The sequence below is a fragment of the Oncorhynchus mykiss genome, chromosome 1 (genome assembly GCF_013265735.2).
Source record: "Oncorhynchus mykiss isolate Arlee chromosome 1, USDA_OmykA_1.1, whole genome shotgun sequence".
Lineage (NCBI taxonomy): Eukaryota > Metazoa > Chordata > Actinopteri > Salmoniformes > Salmonidae > Oncorhynchus > Oncorhynchus mykiss.
This window is the reverse complement of record NC_048565.1, coordinates 26,205,551-26,225,155: the sequence shown is the minus strand read 5'-3', so window position 1 is coordinate 26,225,155 and position 19,605 is coordinate 26,205,551. Positions and strand designations below refer to the sequence as shown.

The window sequence follows — 19,605 nt, the reverse complement described above, 5'->3', positions numbered from 1 at the left end:
TCAATGATTCACAGCCCTATGAGATATACGGCTTAGGTTAGCCACTGGACTGGGCCGCAATGTGGTGGAGTGCTGAAAGAAAGTGTTGGTAGGGATCAGAGATGGTTTGATTAAAGGGACATGACCCTGAAAAAGGCAGCTTGCTTAAATGTCCTAAATAATGGTAAATTTCGGCTTTGAAAACCAACACATGTTTAAAGACACCCTTTATCCATCGCCCCCAAGACTAACTCCAGGGGGCAGTCTGATTGAAAACGGATCTATTGTTTGTATTTCTGAAACCTGTAGAAGTCAGCAGATCCATTGCTCCCCTGTCTTCTCCACTGGGAAGTGCTGAAACAAGCTGTAGATTTGTTGCAGGGATTACACTGGCCCAGTTGGATTTCCTCTTAGAACTATAAGGCTCTGGACTTCAACGGCTCTAAATAGCAAACCCCACCAGCGGATTAGCACAGTGTCTATACAGGAACAACAGATGACCTTGAAATGCTGCCTTCCTTGTACACAAATAGACACAGGACTACACTTGTGCCTATACATACATGTGCTGTATGTGTTTTCTTTGTGTGCCATGTGACTTGAGTAGCAACTAAATTAGACTCTCATCATGGACATCATGCACTCTCTCAAAAAAAAAAATGATAACGCTGTCCTCAAAACACATGTTCTATTGTACAGCATCTATGGGATAAAGGAAATCAAGGATATTTTGGGAAAAATGTCAATCGGCAGAACATTAATCTGTGTTTGAAATTAACTAACCACCCATTGTTTTCCTTGTGGTTTGAAGGACACCGTATAAATGTATTTTAAATTAATATACGTACATGTACTGTATCTGCCCTTAAAGTATAAAAAATAAATGTAAAAAATGATTTGCTAAAATGTTTAATTTGGCTTTACTGCTATTAGCCCACACAAACAAATTGAATAACAGATTCACTACATGGAACAACAGATAGTCAAGCTAATTATTATTTTTTACATATATTTAACCCCTTCTTTTTGGAACTACTGTATTTCATTTTTTAACTGGTACCAGGGGACCTTCAGACAATGTCTTTGGAGGCCTGTGGGTATCCTAGAGCAACACAACTGACATGTACGTATTCATGAGAGTCTCACCTTTCCATAGAGCTCATATTAGTGTGTAGCCCAAACTGTACGGACGCTACAGACAGAAATTGTCAGATCGGCTGCATCAACTCCAGACAAGTTCCAAAATGCTTATGGGGGGTTGTAGAGCAAAACGGAGAACACCATTGTGAGAGTCTCATAGTTTGTCGGCCAAACCATTCGGACGCTACAGACGATGTTGTGAAAAGACCGATTTCCGGAAAGTCTTATGGTCTGACAAACATTGCTCTAGCTCTGTCATCTTTTACCGCAGATGTGGTGGATTGAGATGCATCCACTGCAAAAAAAATATATCGCTAGTTTAAACTGACGGATTTTGATGGGAACGTTTTATTATGCTAATTAGATTTCAGTGGGGTCGCTGAAATCAACTCGAGGAGGTTTTAATAGAGCATTGGGCCACCACGAGTCAGAACAGCTTCAATGCACCTTGACATAGATTCTACAAGTGTCTGGAACTCTTTTGGAAGGATGTGACACAATTCTTCCACAATAAATTTGGTGTTTTGTTGATGGTGGAAAACACTGTCTCAGGCACCTCTCTAGGATCTCCCATAAGTGTTCAAGTGGCATATGGCTGACATCGTTGCCATGCACTGTGGATGGGGGCATTGTTATCCTATGGGGGCATAGCCATGGTATCCAAAATAATGGCCTACCCAGAATTTTTATACATAACCCTAAGCATGATGAGATGTTAAATGCATAATTAACTCGAGAACCACACCTGTGTGGAAGCACCTGCTTTCAATAAACTTTGTATCCTTCATTTAATCAAGTGGTTCCATTATTTTGTCAGTTACCTGTATATCTTCCTGTAGTATAGACATTGTGGCCTGGTCCCAGATATGTTTGTGCCATCTTGCCATCTTCTTTGATGTTTGGCATCACAACAATGATAGGAGTTGGTTATACAGCACACAGATCTGGGACCAGTCTGTAAACTAGTCTGTGTTTGACATGTGTAGCCTTATGTGAGTGTGCAGTACAGTGTGAATCTAACATACTCTGATCTCTTTTGCTTCTAACCTGCCTTCTCCTGCTGGGACCTGTGGATGTTGTTGCCTTTGCTAGCTTATTGTGAGTACACATCTGATTAGGCATCTGGCCAAACCATATTCTCATCTCAATATTTCATGTTTTGACATCAATGGGACGTTTGCTTGGAAGATTTTGCCTTATTTGAATATGTAATGAATACACAATCCATATTTTTAGTTGGATTTATACAGTCAGTTATCGTTTAGCATTGACAGTTTGCTAATGACTACTTGTTGTACTTTATTGTGTGTTGCTCCAGGTGATGTCGTCAGGCATGGAGGATGACCACATCTTCCATATGACTGGGTCGGGTGCAGATCAGGACCCAAAGGGGGTGTTCACCATCAACAGGTTGACTGGAGAGGTGTCTGTTAGCCAAGAGCTGGACAGAGAGGCCATCAATTCCTACATGGTGAGTACCCTGCCATACCGCAGCAGAAAGAAACACCGACATTTTGATTCCATCAGCTGATGCTTATCCGTTTATGTACAACAAAAATGGCTGAAACATAAAATGAGAGAAAATTCACAGAAGATGTGTTTAGGTTTCAGCTGCAGACTTTGATGCCAGATCTAGACTGTGTATATTTCTAGCAGAATCTGTCTGAGTGAAAATTGTTTCATATTCTCTTATTGGTGACTTGACACTATCCGTCAGAGGTTGGAGCTTTGTGACAAAAGAGTCATAAAGAGACTGTGAGAATCTAGTTTAGACTAGTGCCTCTGGGGTTAGCATTACCTTGAGAAAGTGAGAGGAGAAGAGGGAGTCAGCAGGCCCAGGTGGGTTCAAATAAGACACAGCCAAGCACAACACTTGACATTTACATCTCCCTCCTCTGCTCTCCCCAGCTACACACTCAGACATGCACGCACACACAAAAGATCGCCCACACAGACACACACACAAGCACACATGCACACACACGTAAACACACACACTGATTTGCCAATCTCATTCCCCACTGGCAATCATGCACGCATTAAAGGCTGCCATTTCACTTCAGTTACATTTAGATTTCTATAAAGGAGTGTGACTGCGTCCACCTGCATGAGTTTGTGTAAGGGGCTGTTTGCCTGTCTAGTTGTCTGTGTTTGATGGTCATGTATCAGTGGTTTAAAGAATTGTGTGTGGGTTTTGAGTTATACATTGAAAGGTGCTGTTCATGGTTGTTACTAGTTGCAGGCTTTGTGCTGGCATGGCTGTTGTACTGTTAGTCACAGTAGATCCAGAAAAAAACATAACTACAAGGATGGCATATAGTTACACTCTCTCTCCCCTTTGTCTGCTAGACCAATATACTGTACAAATATACAGTGCCTTGCGAAAGTATTCGGCCCCCTTGAACTTTGCGACCTTTTGCCACATTTCAGGATTCAAACATAGAGATATACAACTGTATTTTTTTGTAAAGAATCAACAACAAGTGGGACACAATCATGAAGTGGAACGACATTTATTGGATATTTCAAACTTTTTTAAAAATCAAAAACTGAAAAATTGGGCGTGCAAAATTATTCAGCCCCTTTACTTTCAGTGCAGCAAACTCTCTCCAGAAGTTCAGTGAGGATCTCTGAATGATCCAATGTTGACCTAAATGAATAATGATGATAAATACAATCCACCTGTGTGTAATCAAGTCTCCGTATAAATGCACCTGCACTGTGATAGTCTCAGAGGTCCGTTAAAAGCGCAGAGAGCATCATGAAGAACAAGGAACACACCAGGCAGGTCCGAGATACTGTTGTGAAGAAGTTTAAAGCCGGATTTGGATACAAAAAGATTTCCCAAGCTTTAAACATCCCAAGGAGCACTGTGCAAGCGATAATATTGAAATGGAAGGAGTATCAGACCACTGCAAATCTACCAAGACCTGGCCGTCCCTCTAAACTTTCAGCTCATACAAGGAGAAGACTGATCAGAGATGCAGCCAAGAGGCCCATGATCACTCTGGATGAACTGCAGAGATCTACAGCTGAGGTGGGAGACTCTGTCCATAGGACAACAATCAGTCGTATATTGCACAAATCTGGCCTTTATGGAAGAGTGGCAAGAAGAAAGCCATTTCTTAAAGATATCCATAAAAAGTGTAGTTTAAAGTTTGCCACAAGCTACCTGGGAGACACACCAAACATGTGGAAGAAGGTGCTCTGGTCAGATGAAACCAAAATTGAACTTTTTGGCAACAATGCAAAACGTTATGTTTGGCGTAAAAGCAACACCCTGAACACACCATCCCCACTGTCAAACATGGTGGTGGCAGCATCATGGTTTTGGCCTTCTTTTCTTCAGCAGGGACAGGGAAGATAGTTAAAATTGATGGGAAGATGGATGGAGCCAAATACAGGACCATTCTGGAAGAAAACCTGATGGAGTCTGCAAAAGACCTGAGACTGGGAAGGAGATTTGTCTTCCAACAAGACAATGATCCAAAACATAAAGCAAAATCTACAATGGAATGGTTCAAAAATGAACATATCCAGGTGTTAGAATGGCCAAGTCAAAGTCCAGACCTGAATCCAATCGAGAATCTGTGGAAAGAACTGAAAACTGCTGTTCACAAATGCTCTCCATCAAACCTCACTGATCTCGAGCTGTTTTGCAAGGAGGAATGGGAAAAAATTTCCGTCTCTCGATGTGCAAAACTGATAGAGACATACCCCAAGCGACTTACAGCTGTAATCGCAGCAAAAGGTGGCCCTACAAAGTATTAACTTAAGGGGGCTGAATAATTTTGCACGCCCAATTTTTCAGTTTTTGATTTGTTAAAAAAGTTTGAAATATCCAATAAATGTCGTTCCACTTCATGATTGTGTCCCACTTGTTGTTGATTCTTCACAAAAAAATACAGTTTTATATCTTTATGTTTGAAGCCTGAAATGTGGCAAAAGGTCGCAAAGTTCAAGGGGGCCGAATACTTTCGCAAGGCACTGTATTCAGAATTTGGAAATGAGTCATGAATTGATTCCCAGGACTTTTCTCATACATTCTCTCACACACAGACAGGAACATACACACACAGACAGGAACATACACACACACACCCACACAAAGTGGCTTCAACGATGAAGCACTCTTTACCTAATTCTGTGGTATCTGGGCAAAATTACTGCATTTCCAGCTAATCCCGGAAACAGCATCACATCAGGGATAATTACATGGCTGCTAATTCAGGCTGACACACACACAGGCCAGAGAGGTCTCTCTGAGGTTAGACTCACTGGACTATGTCCTCATGCCATATATATATAAATATGGAATACATGTTTGTTATTAAGGCACATAAAAGTTTACATGTCCAGAAGGCATTCTGCCCAAGAACGTACTTAGATAAAAATAAATGTATGTTTACATTCAAATGCCTCTCCTGTGAAGTAGTGATGTGAGACATATGCCTAGTTTCCTGACAAGTCACATATTGTCAAATGTAGATTAAGTGATACATTTATATTAACATAATTTAAAAAAATTAAATTAAGATTGTAAACGGGAAATCAGTAGGAACAACAATCAAGAGTAAACATAATCATTTAATGGATAAAAACAATGACATAGAAGACATGTGCAGGTTGTTTGGTCTGTCAGACAATGTCCCTCATTTTATGGCAGGCAGCAATGTAGTGCACTGCCAACCCACAGCTCTAACATTAATTCTATCCCTAAACCTAACCCCTATGCCAAAAATAGTATTTTACATGTGAGGACCGGCACTTCTCAGAATTGCTGTTGGTTTACTATTCTTGTGGTGACATTTGGTAATCACCAGTATAGTAAAACCTGTGTACACACACACACACACACACACACACACACACACATTTGGTACTCACAAGTATAGTAGAACATGTACTGTACAGTACACACACGCAGGCCAGAGGTCTCTGTGTGATATTGGACTCACTGGACTATGTCCTCGTTCCAATCATTCCTCCTCTATACACACTGTAATCACAGCATCCCCCCTCACTCTCTCTCTGTCTCTATCTCTGTCTTTCTCTCTATCTGTCTCTATCAATTCAATTAAAAATGCTATATTGGCATGGGAAACATATGTTTATGTTGTCAAATCAAGTGAAATAGATAATAAACAAAAGTGAAATTAACAATCAGAAATTAACAGTAAAGATTAAAGTTTAAAGTTTATTAAAGTTTCAAAAGAATAGAGACATGTCAAATGCTATATTATGGCTATGTACAGTGTTGTAACAATGTGAAAATAGTTGAAGTACAAAAGGGAAAATAAATAAACATAAATATGTGTTTTTATTTAGAATGTGTTTGTTCTTCACTGGTTGCCTTTATCTTGTGGCAACAGTTCACAAATATTTCTGCTGTGATGGCACACTGTGGTATTTCACCAATAGATATGGGAGTTTATCAAAATTGTATTTGTTTTGTAATTCTGAGAGAAGTGCAGCTCAGTTTCCAAATAGCATTCCAGTTTGCTCAGTTTTTTGGTTAATTCTTTCCAATGTGTCAAATAATTATATACATATACATATACATTATATTCTTCCTTTAAAAGTTATGAACTTATGCCGCGGCTGTTAGTGGTAGATGGTGGCACCACACTATCACAAGGGGGAGTTAGAACACTGATCTATCTATCTGTAGTCTAAACTGTGGCACAAATTGACTATCTTTTCGTAAATTAATGGAGGCTTTTTCAGTCTGAGAGTCTCTCTTCTGGCACGAGAGTCCTGCATCGATGGTCCTGGAGTTAAGAGAGAACTTGGGTAAATACAATGGGGAAATTACACTTGACTTGTGGACTGACATTTTTCAAAAAATAGACACAGTGAGCTTTTGATTTCTCCCTCTAAAAACTGAAATAAATAATTCTACATAACAAACTGGATTTATTTACAAATTAGTAAGAAAGTCTCACCCCATGTTATATAATGGCCTTTTTCCCTTTATTATTTGAAAACGGAATAATCCCCAAAATATTGTTATTTTTTAAACAAGCCATAGAAAGTTGGTTGCAATTTCAGTTTAATCCACCAGAAAAGACAGAACAAATAATACAACAAATATTGAGGTTAAACTCAAATATACGAATTGATTAAAATAAAATGGGGGAAAAAAAGGAAAAAAGTAAGGAACTTATGTCAGCCCTGCATTAAAGACCAAAATTGGTTAAGGAGAATTGTGATGAATAAAAATATATACCATTTTCATTTAAAGACCAAAAAATTGACAGCTGTGCCATATAGATTGCAAAATAGTTGGGAAGAGATTTTTTTCTTTCTCATGATCTGTGTCGTGTCGCCCGCGTGCTAGCGTAGTGGCGGCTTCCCTGTTCCATCTACTGCTGCCCCCTGGACACTATGATCACTTGGCTACATAGCTGATGCCTGCTGGACTGTCCATTAATCACGGTACTCCATTCTGTTTATTTATGTTTTATCTGTCGGCCCCAGCCGTGAACTCAGGCTCTGTGTGTAGCTAATCCGACCCTCTCTGCCTAGTCATCGCCATTTTACCTGCTGTTATTGTGTTAGCTGACTAGTTGTTGTTGTCTCGCCTGTTGTTTTAGCTAGCTCTCCCAATCAAGACCTGCAATTACTTTATGCCTTGCTGTATGTCGCTCTCAAATATCAATATGCCTTGTATACTGTTGTTCAGGTTAGTTATCATTGTTTTAGTTTACAATGGAGCTCCTAGTTCCACTCCTCATACCTCTGATACCTCCTTTGTCCCACCTCCTACACATGCTGTGACCTCACCCATTATAACCAGCATGTCCAGAGATACAAGATACAGCCCAGTGCCTGGGCTTACCTCCACTGTACCCACACCCCACCATACCCCTGTCTGCACATTATGCCCTGAATATATTCTACCACGCCCATAAATCTGCTCCTTTTATTCCTTGTCCCCAACGCTCTAGGCGACCAGTTTTGAAAGCCTTTAGCCGCACCCTCATCCTACTCCTTCTCTGTTCCTCGGGTGATGTGGAGGTAAACCCAGGCTCTGCATGTCCCCAGGCACCCTCATTTGTTGACTTCTGTAATCGAAAAAGCCTTGGTTTCATGCATGTCAACATCCGAAGCCTCCTCCCTAAGTTTGTTTTACTCATTGCTTTAGCACACTCTGCCAACACTGATGTCCTTGCCGTGTCTGAATCCTGGCTTAGGAAGGCTACCAAAAATTCTGAGATTTCCATACCCAACTATAACACTTTCCGTCAAGATAGAACTTCCACAGGGGGAGGAGTTGCAATCTACTGCAGAGATAGCCTGCAAAGTTCTGTCATACTTTCCAGGTCTATGCCCAAACAGTTTGAACTTCTAATTTTAAAAATGTACCTATCCAGAAATAAGTCTCTCACTGTTGCAGCCTGCTACCGACCCCCCTCAGCTCCCAGCTGTGCCCTGGACACCATCTATGAATTGATCGCCCCCCATCTAGCTTCAGAGTTTGTTCTGTTAGGTGACCTAAACTGGGATATTCTTAACACCCCGGCAGTCCTACAATCTAAGCTAGATGCCATCAATCTCACACAAAGCATCAAGGAACCCACCAGGTACAACCTTAAATCCGTAAACATGGGCACCCTAATAGACATTATCCTGACTAACTTGCCCTCCAAATACACCTCTGCTGTCTTCAATCAGGATCTCAGCGATCACTGCCTCATTGCATGCATCCGCTACGGGTCCGCGGTCAAACAACCAACCCTCAGCACTGTCAAATGCTCCCTAAAACACTTCTGCGAGCAGGCCTTTCTAATAGACCTGGCCCGGGTATCCTGGAAGGATATTGACCTCATCCCATCAGTTGAGGATGCCTGGTCATTCTTTAAAAGTAACTTCCTTACCATCTTGGACAAGCATGCTCAGTTCAAAAAATGCAGAAATAAGAACAGATATAGCCCTTGGTTCACTCCAGACCAGACTGCCCTCGGCCAGCACAAAAACATCCTGTGGCGGACTGCAATAGCATCGAATAGTCCCCGCGATATGCAACTGTTCAGGGAAGTCAGGAACCAATACACGCAGTCAGTCAGGAAAGCAAAGGCCAGCTTTTCAAGCAGAAATTTGTATCCTGTAGCTCTAACTCCAAAAAGTTCTGGGACACTGTAAAGTCCATGGAGAACAAGAGCATCTCCTCCCAGCTGCCCACTGCACTGAGGCTAAGTAACACGGTCACCACCGATAAATCCGTGAGAATCGAAAACTTCAACAAGCATTTCTCAAAGGCTGGCCATGCCTTCCTCCTGGCTACTCCAACCTACCCCCCCCCCCCCCCCCCCCCCCCCCCCTGCAGCTACTCGACCAAGCCTCCCTAGCTTCGCCTTTACCCAAATCCAGATAGCAGATGTTCTGAAAGAGCTGCAAAACCTGGACCCATACAAATCAACTGAGCTTGACAGTCTGGACCATCTATTTCTGAAACTGTCCGTCGCCATTGTCGCAAGCCAATTTCCAGCCTGTTCAACCTCTCCTTCGTATCCTCTGAGATCTCCAAGGATTGGAAAGCTGCCACGGTCATCCCCCTATTCAAAGGGGGAGACACCCTGGACCCAAACTGTTACAGACCTATATCCATCCTGCCCTGCCTATGTAAGGTCTTCGAAAGCCAAGTCAACAAACAGATCACTGACCATCTCGAATACCACCGTACCTTCTCCGCTGTGCAATCTGGTTTCCGAGCCGGTCACGGGTGTACCTCAGCCACGCTCAAGGTACTAAACGATATCATAACCGCTATTGATAGAAGACAGTACTGTGCAGCCGTCTTCATCGACCTGGCCAAGGCTTTCGACTCTGTCAATCACCATATTCTTATCGGCAGACTCAGTAGCCTCGGTTTTTCTAATGACTGCCTTGCCTGATTCACCAACTACTTTGCAGACAGAGTTCAGTGTGTCAAATCGGAGGGCATGTTGTCCGGTCCTCTGGCAGTCTCTATGGGGGTACCACAGGGTTCAATTCTCGGGCCGACTCTTTTCTCTGTATATATCAATGATGTTGCTCTTGCTGCGGGCGATTCCCTGATCCACCTCTACGCAGACGACACCATTCTGTATACTTCTGGCCCTTCCTTGGACACTGTGCTATCTAACTTCCAAACGAGCTTCAATGCCATACAACACTCCATGGCCTCCACCTGCTCTTAAACGCTAGTAAAACCAAATGCATGCTTTTCAACCGTTCGCTGCCTGCACCCACACGCCCGACTAGCATCACCACCCTGGATGGTTCCGACCTAGAATATGTGGACATCTATAAGTACCTAGGTGTCTGGCTAGACTGCAAACTCTCCTTCCAGACTCATATCAAACATCTCCAATCCAAAATCAAATCTAGAGTCGGCTTTCTATTTCGCAACAAAGCCTCCTTCACTCACGCCGCCAAACTTACCCTAGTAAAACTGACTATCCTACCGATCCTCAACTTCGGCGATGTCATCTACAAAATAGCTTCCAATACTCTACTCAGCAAAATGGATGCAGTTTATCACAGTACCATCCGTTTTGTTACTAAAGCACCTTATACCACCCACCACTGCGACCTGTATGCTCTAGTTGGCTGGCCCTCGCTACATGTTCATCGCCAGACCCACTCGCTCCAGGTCATCTACAAGTCTATGCTAGGTAAAGTTCTGCCTTATCTCAGTTCACTGGTCACGATGGCAACACCCACCTGTAGCACGTGCTTCAGCAGGTGTATCTCACTGATCATCCCTAAAGCCAAAACCTCATTTGGCCGCCTTTCCTTCCAGTTCTCTGCTGCCTGCGACTGGAACGAATTGCAAAAATCTCTGAAGTTGGAGACTTTTATCTCCCTCACCAACTTTGAACATCTGCTATCTGAGCAGCTAACCAATTGCTGCAGCTGTACATAGTCCATCGGTATATAGCCCACCCAATTTACCTCCCTCAGCCCCATGCTGTTTTTATTTTATTTACTTTTCTGCTCTTTTGCACACCAGTATCTATACCTGCACATGTTCATCTGATCATTTATCACTCCAGTGTTAATCTGCTAAATTGTAATTATTCACTCCTTAGGCCTATTTATTGCCTACCTCCTCATGCCTTTTGCACACAATGTATATAGATTCTATTTTTTCTACTATGTTATTGACTTGTTTATTGTTTATTCTTTTCTCCATGTGTAACTCTGTGTTGTTGTCTGTTCACACTGCTATGCTTTATCTTGGCCAGGTCGCAGTTGCAAATGAGAACTTGTTCTTAACTAGCCTACCTGGTTAAATAAAGGTGAAATAAAAATAAATAAATCAAATCTGGTTGGGTTTATTTGTGTTGCTTTCCTGGGGCTATGTGGGGTCTGTTTGTGTTTGTGAACAGAGCCCCAGGATCAGCTTGCTGAGGGGACTCTTCCCTAGGTTAATCTCTCTGTATGTGATGACTTTGTTATTGAAGGTTTGCGAATCGCTTCCTTTTAGGTGGTTGTAAAAGTTAATGCTTCTTTTCTGGATTTTGATCATTAGCGGGTATCATCCTAATTCTGCTCTGCAAGTAGTATTTGGTGTTTTATGGTGTACACAGAGGATGTTCTCTCTCGCTCTCTCGCTCTCTCGCTCTCTCTCTCATTTGCAATGAATCATTAATTAAGCATGGTATTCATAGAGTTCTGGAGACACTGAGCTGGACTAACTCCGAAGTCTTTCTCCATGCCTATGTCATGCTTGGATAATCCTCCTCAGAGTGAGTCTGGCTCTGGGTAGATGACAGATGACAATGTACTCCCTTCCTGCTGCTGGTCGAGATCTGAAGCTCCCAAATGCATTTAAGTTGTCCCAGTGGTGTGAAGTAATATCCTTTACGAAAAAATATGGCAATGTTTTTTAGAGCCCAATTCATACAGTCCCATTTTTACCACATTTCTCATGCACATGCCGGCAAGTTTAGTAGTGGGAGTAGATGTGGGCCGATATGAGTCTATTTGAATAAATCCATTGAATATACATTATCACAAAGAAATTCATTACTCATTTGCTGTAGGCAGGTCCTAAGAAACACTATTATTTATTATAATAGAAAGGAATATTTATGTTACTGGTCTGCAATTTTCCCTCATCTTTTTCCGGCACTGAGCAAATTTCAGGTCTGCTGAGCACAAACTTGAACGTTTTGAAAATTCTGTGCAACTTCCAGCGCACATTTAATGTGAACACTGAGGCTGTACTCACGTTAAGTTACAGTATTAACAGTGGCAAAGTAGGCTACTGTGGCTATTTGATCATAATGTAGGCCTACCAGTGTGGGCTACCATCAAAAACAATGGAGAAAATGCCTACCATAACAATTTAAATGGAAATAGCTATTCTATCATTCAGTCTACAGTAGCAGCCAATGTGTGGTGTTCAAAGTAGGCCTACATTCTATGATACTTTTTTTTTTAAACATGCAGGGCTTGACATTAACCTGTTTATCCACTTCTCCTTCAGATGAGGAGGTGACTGAAAATGATGTTGTGTTGTTTGATGCAAGACACCACTTTGCAAAATAAAATCCACTATTATTCCCTTTCCATTATTACATAGAATCAGACCAATTATGCTACCCTCAGCCTATTGGCTACTTAGGCTTGAATGATCTATCTCAAAATACAACACTGCCCCTTTAAGACAAAAAAAACTCTTTACCTGACTCGCTTTTCAAAGATATCTAGAAATGTACATGTTTTGTGCTCTTGTAGGAAACAGTCACTCCCCCATTGAGGACTACAAATGGTCTATAACTGGGCTAATAACTCACTAACTAGCAAAGGATATGAACAAAATGTGGACACGTGGCTACATGCAGCTCTCGCTTTGATCTCAAAACAAGTCCATTTACTGATGACCGCTCATGCTGTAAACACATTCCAGTTCTAAGTAAATGGCACAGATCCATATATGTCAATGGTCTATTTGCATATAGGCATACTGCAACTCTGATTATTTATGCTGCACAGGTCTGTCTGGAGTACGGGCTGAGTCGTGCATGTCAATCCAATAGAATCCTACTTGGATGTGTTCTGCCTACAACAAAATCTCTTGCATTGTTTGTTTTGTTTTGGTATGTTGCATTAATAAAAGTGGCTAATATTGCGTTGATTCAATCACGATTGTGATAGTGTTAACAAGGAAAACTCCAGAACAGTGGTCACCAACCCTTTCTGAGTCGAGATCACTTTCTGAGTAAAAATGCAAGCCGAAATCTACTTAAAAAACGTAAAGCTTATGCATCATTAACCAATTTAAAACAAGACTGTAGCAATGAGCTTTCTGCGCAAAGCTATAGCCAATACATTACCACTGCATATTGGCTTTACTTGAATTGCCCATTGTTGTTCGGGCCATTTAGAAAATATATATTTCAAAATGTGATGAAGGCTACATGATCACACCGGTAATAGATCCATGTTGTATTACATGTGAAGCACAGCTGAGTGAGCATACATTTAAATAATGTGCTTTTTACTGGGCTGATGGTGCATGCATTTGATGGTCAGTCTCAGCGAAGGGAGAGCGCAGCAGACTGAGGGTCCACCTCTCAACATCCCTCCGCTCTCCCTTTCCTGCACACTGACCAAAAAGGGACACCGTCTTCCAGCTGATGGCGAAACTCGAGTCACATCTCATTATTTCTGCCTCATGCACAAATTAATGTTGTTACTCCTATGAACAGAGAAAGTAAAATATTCCTAATAATAACAGCAACGCAAGGCTATAGATACACTTTCCTGCCTATTCATTACTGCTGCACTGCTGGTTGTAGCGCTAAGTGGAAATAGGAAAAAAGCACATTTTATGGGCTAATAAAAGAGATGAATACAAAGTGTTGACAGCGCTGAGTATCAACTTAAACGTAAACTCACTCATAAAAACAGCAGCTATTTGATGTTTTTGTTTACAGTGTCACTCTAGTCATGGTTTTAAACTTTTTGAAATCTCACAGTATCAGTTTTGCTATAGCATTTAAGCCAGCTGTTACCTCGTATATGGTAATCTGAGACATCCAATTGGCCTGCGGCAGGCCTATAATGTACTTGATTTGCTTTCCGGACCCACCGGGAAAGCAGAGTTTGTTCCTTTTGACATATGAAATCAATCAAAATGGCAAGAGTTCGCCAACTCGGCGCTCAGTGCAGCTGAATCGGGTGCAAAAAAATAAAAAAATAGATGACTGTAGGATTGGGGAAATTGGCTAACTGTTTTGTGTTTTGTGTTTAGAGTTTTGAGTACCTGTTACGTGTTAACCTCTTCGCCAATGAAATAATCATTAAAATAATTGGCAACATTAAATGGTTTTGTGATGAATAAGCCACCTGATTCAATGAAAGATGAAGTTGAATTTGTCTTTCTGTCCATAATTTCATTTAAAGTACTCAAGTTTTTTTCCATCATTCATTATATCATTGATCTTGGCTTCATAATATAGGTTCTTCTTCTTTTTGTTGAGTTTAGTCACATAATTTCTCAATTTGCAGACAGTAAGTCTGTCAGATGTGCAGCCAGACTTAGTAGCCACTCGTTTTGCCCCATCTCTTTCAACCATACAGTTTTTCAATTCCTCATCAAACCATGGAACCTTACGAGTTCTAACAGTCAGTTTCTTAACAGGTAAATGTTTATAAATATATATATATATTTTACCTTAATTTAACTAGGCAAGTCAGTTAATGTTGTGACGAGCAATCCCGTATCCGGGAGCGTAATTATAGCCTCAAGCTCATTACCATAACGCAACGTTAACTATTCATGAAAATCGCAAATGAAATGAAATAAATATATTGGCTCACAAGCTTAGCCTTTTGTTAACAACACTGTCATCTCAGATTTTCAAAAAATGCTTTTCAACCATAGCTACACAAGCATTTGTGTAAGAGTATTGATAGCTAGCATAGCATTAAGCCTAGCATTCAGCAGGCAACATTTTCACAAAAACAAGAAAAGCATTCAAATAAAATAATTTACCTTTGAAGAACTTCGGATGTTTTCAATGAGGAGACTCTCAGTTAGATAGCAAATGTTCATTTTTTCCAAAAATATTATTTGTGTAGGAGAAATCGCTCCGTTTTGTTCATCACGTTTGGCTAAGAAAAAAACCCGAAACTTCAGTCATTACAACGGCAAACTTTTTTCAAATTAACTCCATAATATCGACAGAAACATGGCAAACGTTGTTTAGAATCAATCCTCAAGGTGTTTTTCACATATCTATTCGATGATAAATCACTCGTGGCAGTTTGGTTTTTCCTCTGAACGAAATGGAAAAATGCACGCACCTGGAGATTACACAATAGTTTCGACGGAGGACACCGAGCAGACACCTAGTAAATGTAGTCTTATAGTCAATTTTCCAATGATATGCCTACAAATACGTCACAATGCTGCAGACACCTTGGGGAAACGACAGAATGTGGAGGCTCATGCCTGGCGCATTCACAGCCATATAAGGAGACATTGGAACACACGCATTCAAAATCTGGCGCACTTCCTGTCTGAAATTTCATAACTTTCCCGTTTTAAACAAGATATTTTGTCATGAAAAGATGCTCGACTATGCATATAACAGCTTTGGAAAGAAAACACTCTGATGTTTCCAAAACTGCAAAGATATTGTCTGTGAGTGCCACAGAACTGATGTTACAGGCGAAACCCATATAAAAATCCAATCAGGAAGTGTCGCATTTTTTTAAACCGCCTCATGCCAATGACTCCTTATATGGCTGTGAATGAGCTACGTTTTCCACGCATTCCCAAGCTGTCTACAGCATTGTGACGTCTTTTTAGGCATTTCCATTGGAGAATGCCTGTAAGGGACCATATTTGGCGCGTGGTCACATGCTGTCTCCCGGAGAAATCTCGCGTAAAATACTGAGGTAGCCATTTTTCCAATCACTTCTTATGAGAAAACAATTGCCTTGAAGGATATATTATCGAATATATATGTTAAAAACACCTTGAGGATGGATCCTAAAAAAAGTTTGGCGTTATAGTTTAAGTATTTTTCGGTCGATTTCTCAGCCAAAACTGATGAACAAACGGGACCTTTTTCGCCTACAAAAATATTATTTATGGAAAAAAGGAACATTTGCTATCTAACTGGGAGTCTCCCGAGTGAAAGCATCTGAAATTCTTCAAAGGTAAATGATTTAATTTGGTTGCTTTTCTTATTTCCGTGAAAATGTTGCCTGCTGCCAGCAGAGCCTAGCATAGCATTATGCCATGATAAACTTACACAAATGCTTGTCTAGCGTTGGCTGTAACGCATATTTTGAAAATCTGAGATGACAGTGTTGTTAACAAAAGGCTAAGCTTGTGTTTGAATATATTTATTTCATTTCATTTGCTATGATTACTCTCCTGGATACGGGATTGCTAGTCGCTAAAGGTCAACATTCACAAAGCCGCAGGGCCAGACGGATTACCAGGAAGTGTACTCAAAGCATGTGCGGACCAACTGGCAAGTGTCTTCACTGACATTTTCAACCTCTCCCTGGCCAAGCTACATGTTTCAAGCACACCACAATAGTCACTGTGCCAGGGGAAGCGAAGATAACAAGTCTAAATGTTTACCGCCCCATAGTACTCACGTCGGTGGCCATGAAGTGCTTTGAAAGGCTGGTAAGGCTGGTGCACTTAGTTCCCTCCTGTACTCCCTGTTCACCCACGACTGCGCGGCCAAACACAACTCCAACACCGTCATTAAGTTTGCTGACAACACAACAGTGGACAGCCTGATCACAGACAACGATGAGACAGCCTATAGGGAGGAGGTCAGAGAACTGGCAATGTGGTGCCAGGACAGCAACCACTCCCTCAATGTGAGCAAGACAATGGAGCTGATCATGGACTACAGGAAAAGGCAGGCCGAAAACATCCACTGGGGTGTAGTGGTGCAGGTCTAGAGTTTCAAGTTCCTTGGTGTCCACATCACCAGCGAACTATCATGGTCTAAACACACCAAGACAGTCGTGAAGAGGGCACGACAAAACCTTTTCCCCCTCGCGAGACTGAAAAGATTTGACATGGGTCCTCAGATCCTCAAAAGGTTCTACAGCTGCACCATTGAGAGCATCCTGAGCAGTTGCATCACTGCCTGGTATGGCAACTCCTTGGCATCTGACTGTAAGGCGCTACAAAGGGTAATGCGTACAGCCCAGTACATCACTGGGGCCAAGCTTCCTGCCATCCAGGACTTATGTAATAGGCGGTGTCAGAGGAAAGCCCAAATACTTGTTAGAGACTCCAGTCACCCAGGTCATCATTTTTTTTCTTCTGCTACCTCAAGGCAAGCGGAACCGGAGCACCAAGTCTAGGACCAAAAGGCTCCTTAACAGCTTCTACCCCCAAGCCATAAGACTGCTGAACAGTTAATCAAATGGCCACCAGACTATTTACATTGACACCGCTCTCCATTTGTTTTGTACACTGCTGCTGTTCGCTGTTTATTATCTATGCAGAGTCACTTCACCCCACCTACATGTACAAATTACCTTGACTAACCTGTACCCCCACACATTGACTCTGTACTGGTACCCCTTGTATAAACCCTCATTATTTTTATTTTATTGTGTTACTTTTTGTTATTTTGTACTTTTTAAAAACGTTTAAGTAAGCATTTCATGGCAAGGTCTACACATGTTGTATTCGGCACGTGACAAAAAAAAGTTATTTGATTTGAATATTGCCCCATTTTTGCATGAGTTGACCATCCATAAGAAGACAGAGAGGTCCCAGTCTGCAGAATGCTGTGTCTGGTGCTTTCCCCTCATTATGAGTGAGCATGGGGACAGAGTGGTACTGTACTGTATGGTCAAGGCTGCAAGCCTCAGACACACAAATAGATAGGGGAGACAGTTGTGTACATCCCCCATTCAAGTCGATACCATGATGGCCCACAAGGAACTTCACTGGGCTTTATGAAAACTGGAAACCATAAATCCTGAGGCTGCATTTATTGTAGCTGGGGACTTCAACAAAGCACATTTGAGAACAAGGCTACCTAATTCTATCAGCATATTGACTGTAGCACTAGCACTGGTAAAACACTGGATCACTGCTACTCTAACTTCCGCGATGCATACAAGGCCCTCCTCCGCCCTCCTTTCAGCAACTCTGACCACAACTCCATTTTGCGACTCCCTTCCTATAGGCAGAAACTAAAACAGGATGTACCCGTGCTAAGGACTATTCAACGCTGGTCTGATCAATCGGAATCACGCTTCAATATTGTTTTGATCACATGGACTGGGACATGTTCTGGGTAGTCTCAGAGAATAATATTGACGTATACACTGATTCGTGAGTAAGACATTTAAACGTATTAACCTCTCTGCGCACGGAACCCGCTAGCGGGCTGAAATTCCACAATATACTGTGATCGCTACATAAATAGTCATATTAAACATTCCTGAAAATACAAGTGTCTCGCATGTATCAAAAGCATAGATTCTTGCTAATCCAACTGCGTTGTCAGATTTAAAAAAGGATTTACTGCGAAAGAATACAATGCGATTATCTGAGCATAGAGCCCCATAAAAAACAAAAATTTTAACCAGCACAGGCATAACTAAATCACAAACTGCATTAAAATAAATAATTTACCTTTGACGATCTTCGTCTGTTTGCAATTCCAATGCTCTTTGTTACACAATGAATTATATTTTGTTTGATAAAATCAGTTTGTATAGCCTAACACGAAACATTTTGTGAACCGCTTGTGTCGTGAATTCCGTCTCATTCCATTTTCGACGACACATTCCAGGTAAATAACCTACACAGAACGTGACTTTTCCAGTCATGTTTGGTTTCACTGCAATCAACTGGTTTGTTTGTAACACAATCAAACCTGATGGGCCATTTCGCGGGACGTATTGACTGAAAGAAACCGATTTGAAGAGAACAAGTCATGACATCATTGTGCACCAATGATTTGCCCGCTGTTTCGTTGATTGACTGTCTTTTAACCCAATGACCACTGATCGTCTTGAAATCTAGCTGGGTAGATAGCCAATGAGCTGAGCTAAACGGCAATACGCCATGTTTATGTGTTGCAAGACCAACCCATATAGTAAGCTCCAGCGTAAAGTGAGTCATTCGCTATTGAAGTTTCATACTTGAAGGAGCTACGCATTTTACGCACTGCATTGTTTGGTGAACGCGCAGATTCAGCTGTTTATATATCAATCATTATGGCGACTAAGTCAGGGAAAGCTAAATCTAAGTCTAGATATACAGATGCACACACAATTTTTTAATAAATTGATTGGGAAGGTGAGACAGAGATTGTTGTAGGACTCTTCATTTAGCGATTGTGGAGGAATATTTTTTGAACGGGAGAGGACATCGTTTTGGACTGGTAAGTTCTTATCATGCTAATGCCCTTGTTTGAAATTAATAATATAAAATATTATTTGTGATTTTTTTTAAAATTTAGAAGCAATATATAAACATGTAATATC

General features: G+C 41.3%; 1 protein-coding gene across 4 annotated transcripts in view; it reads left to right on the top strand.

Annotated features, from left to right (window-relative positions):
* Window positions 1-19,605, top strand: part of LOC110520038 (cadherin-13) — a 606,276-nt gene that overhangs the window by 276,336 nt on the left and 310,335 nt on the right. For 3 of the 4 annotated variants that reach the window (XM_036974547.1, XM_036974537.1, XM_036974544.1), the window contains 2 exons: window positions 2,212-2,217; window positions 2,438-2,590. In XM_036974547.1, coding sequence (XP_036830442.1) covers window positions 2,212-2,217; window positions 2,438-2,590 — 159 coding nt within the window. The remainder of the gene's footprint in view (window positions 1-2,211; window positions 2,218-2,437; window positions 2,591-19,605) is intronic. The other variant, XM_036974542.1, reaches the window with a different exon arrangement.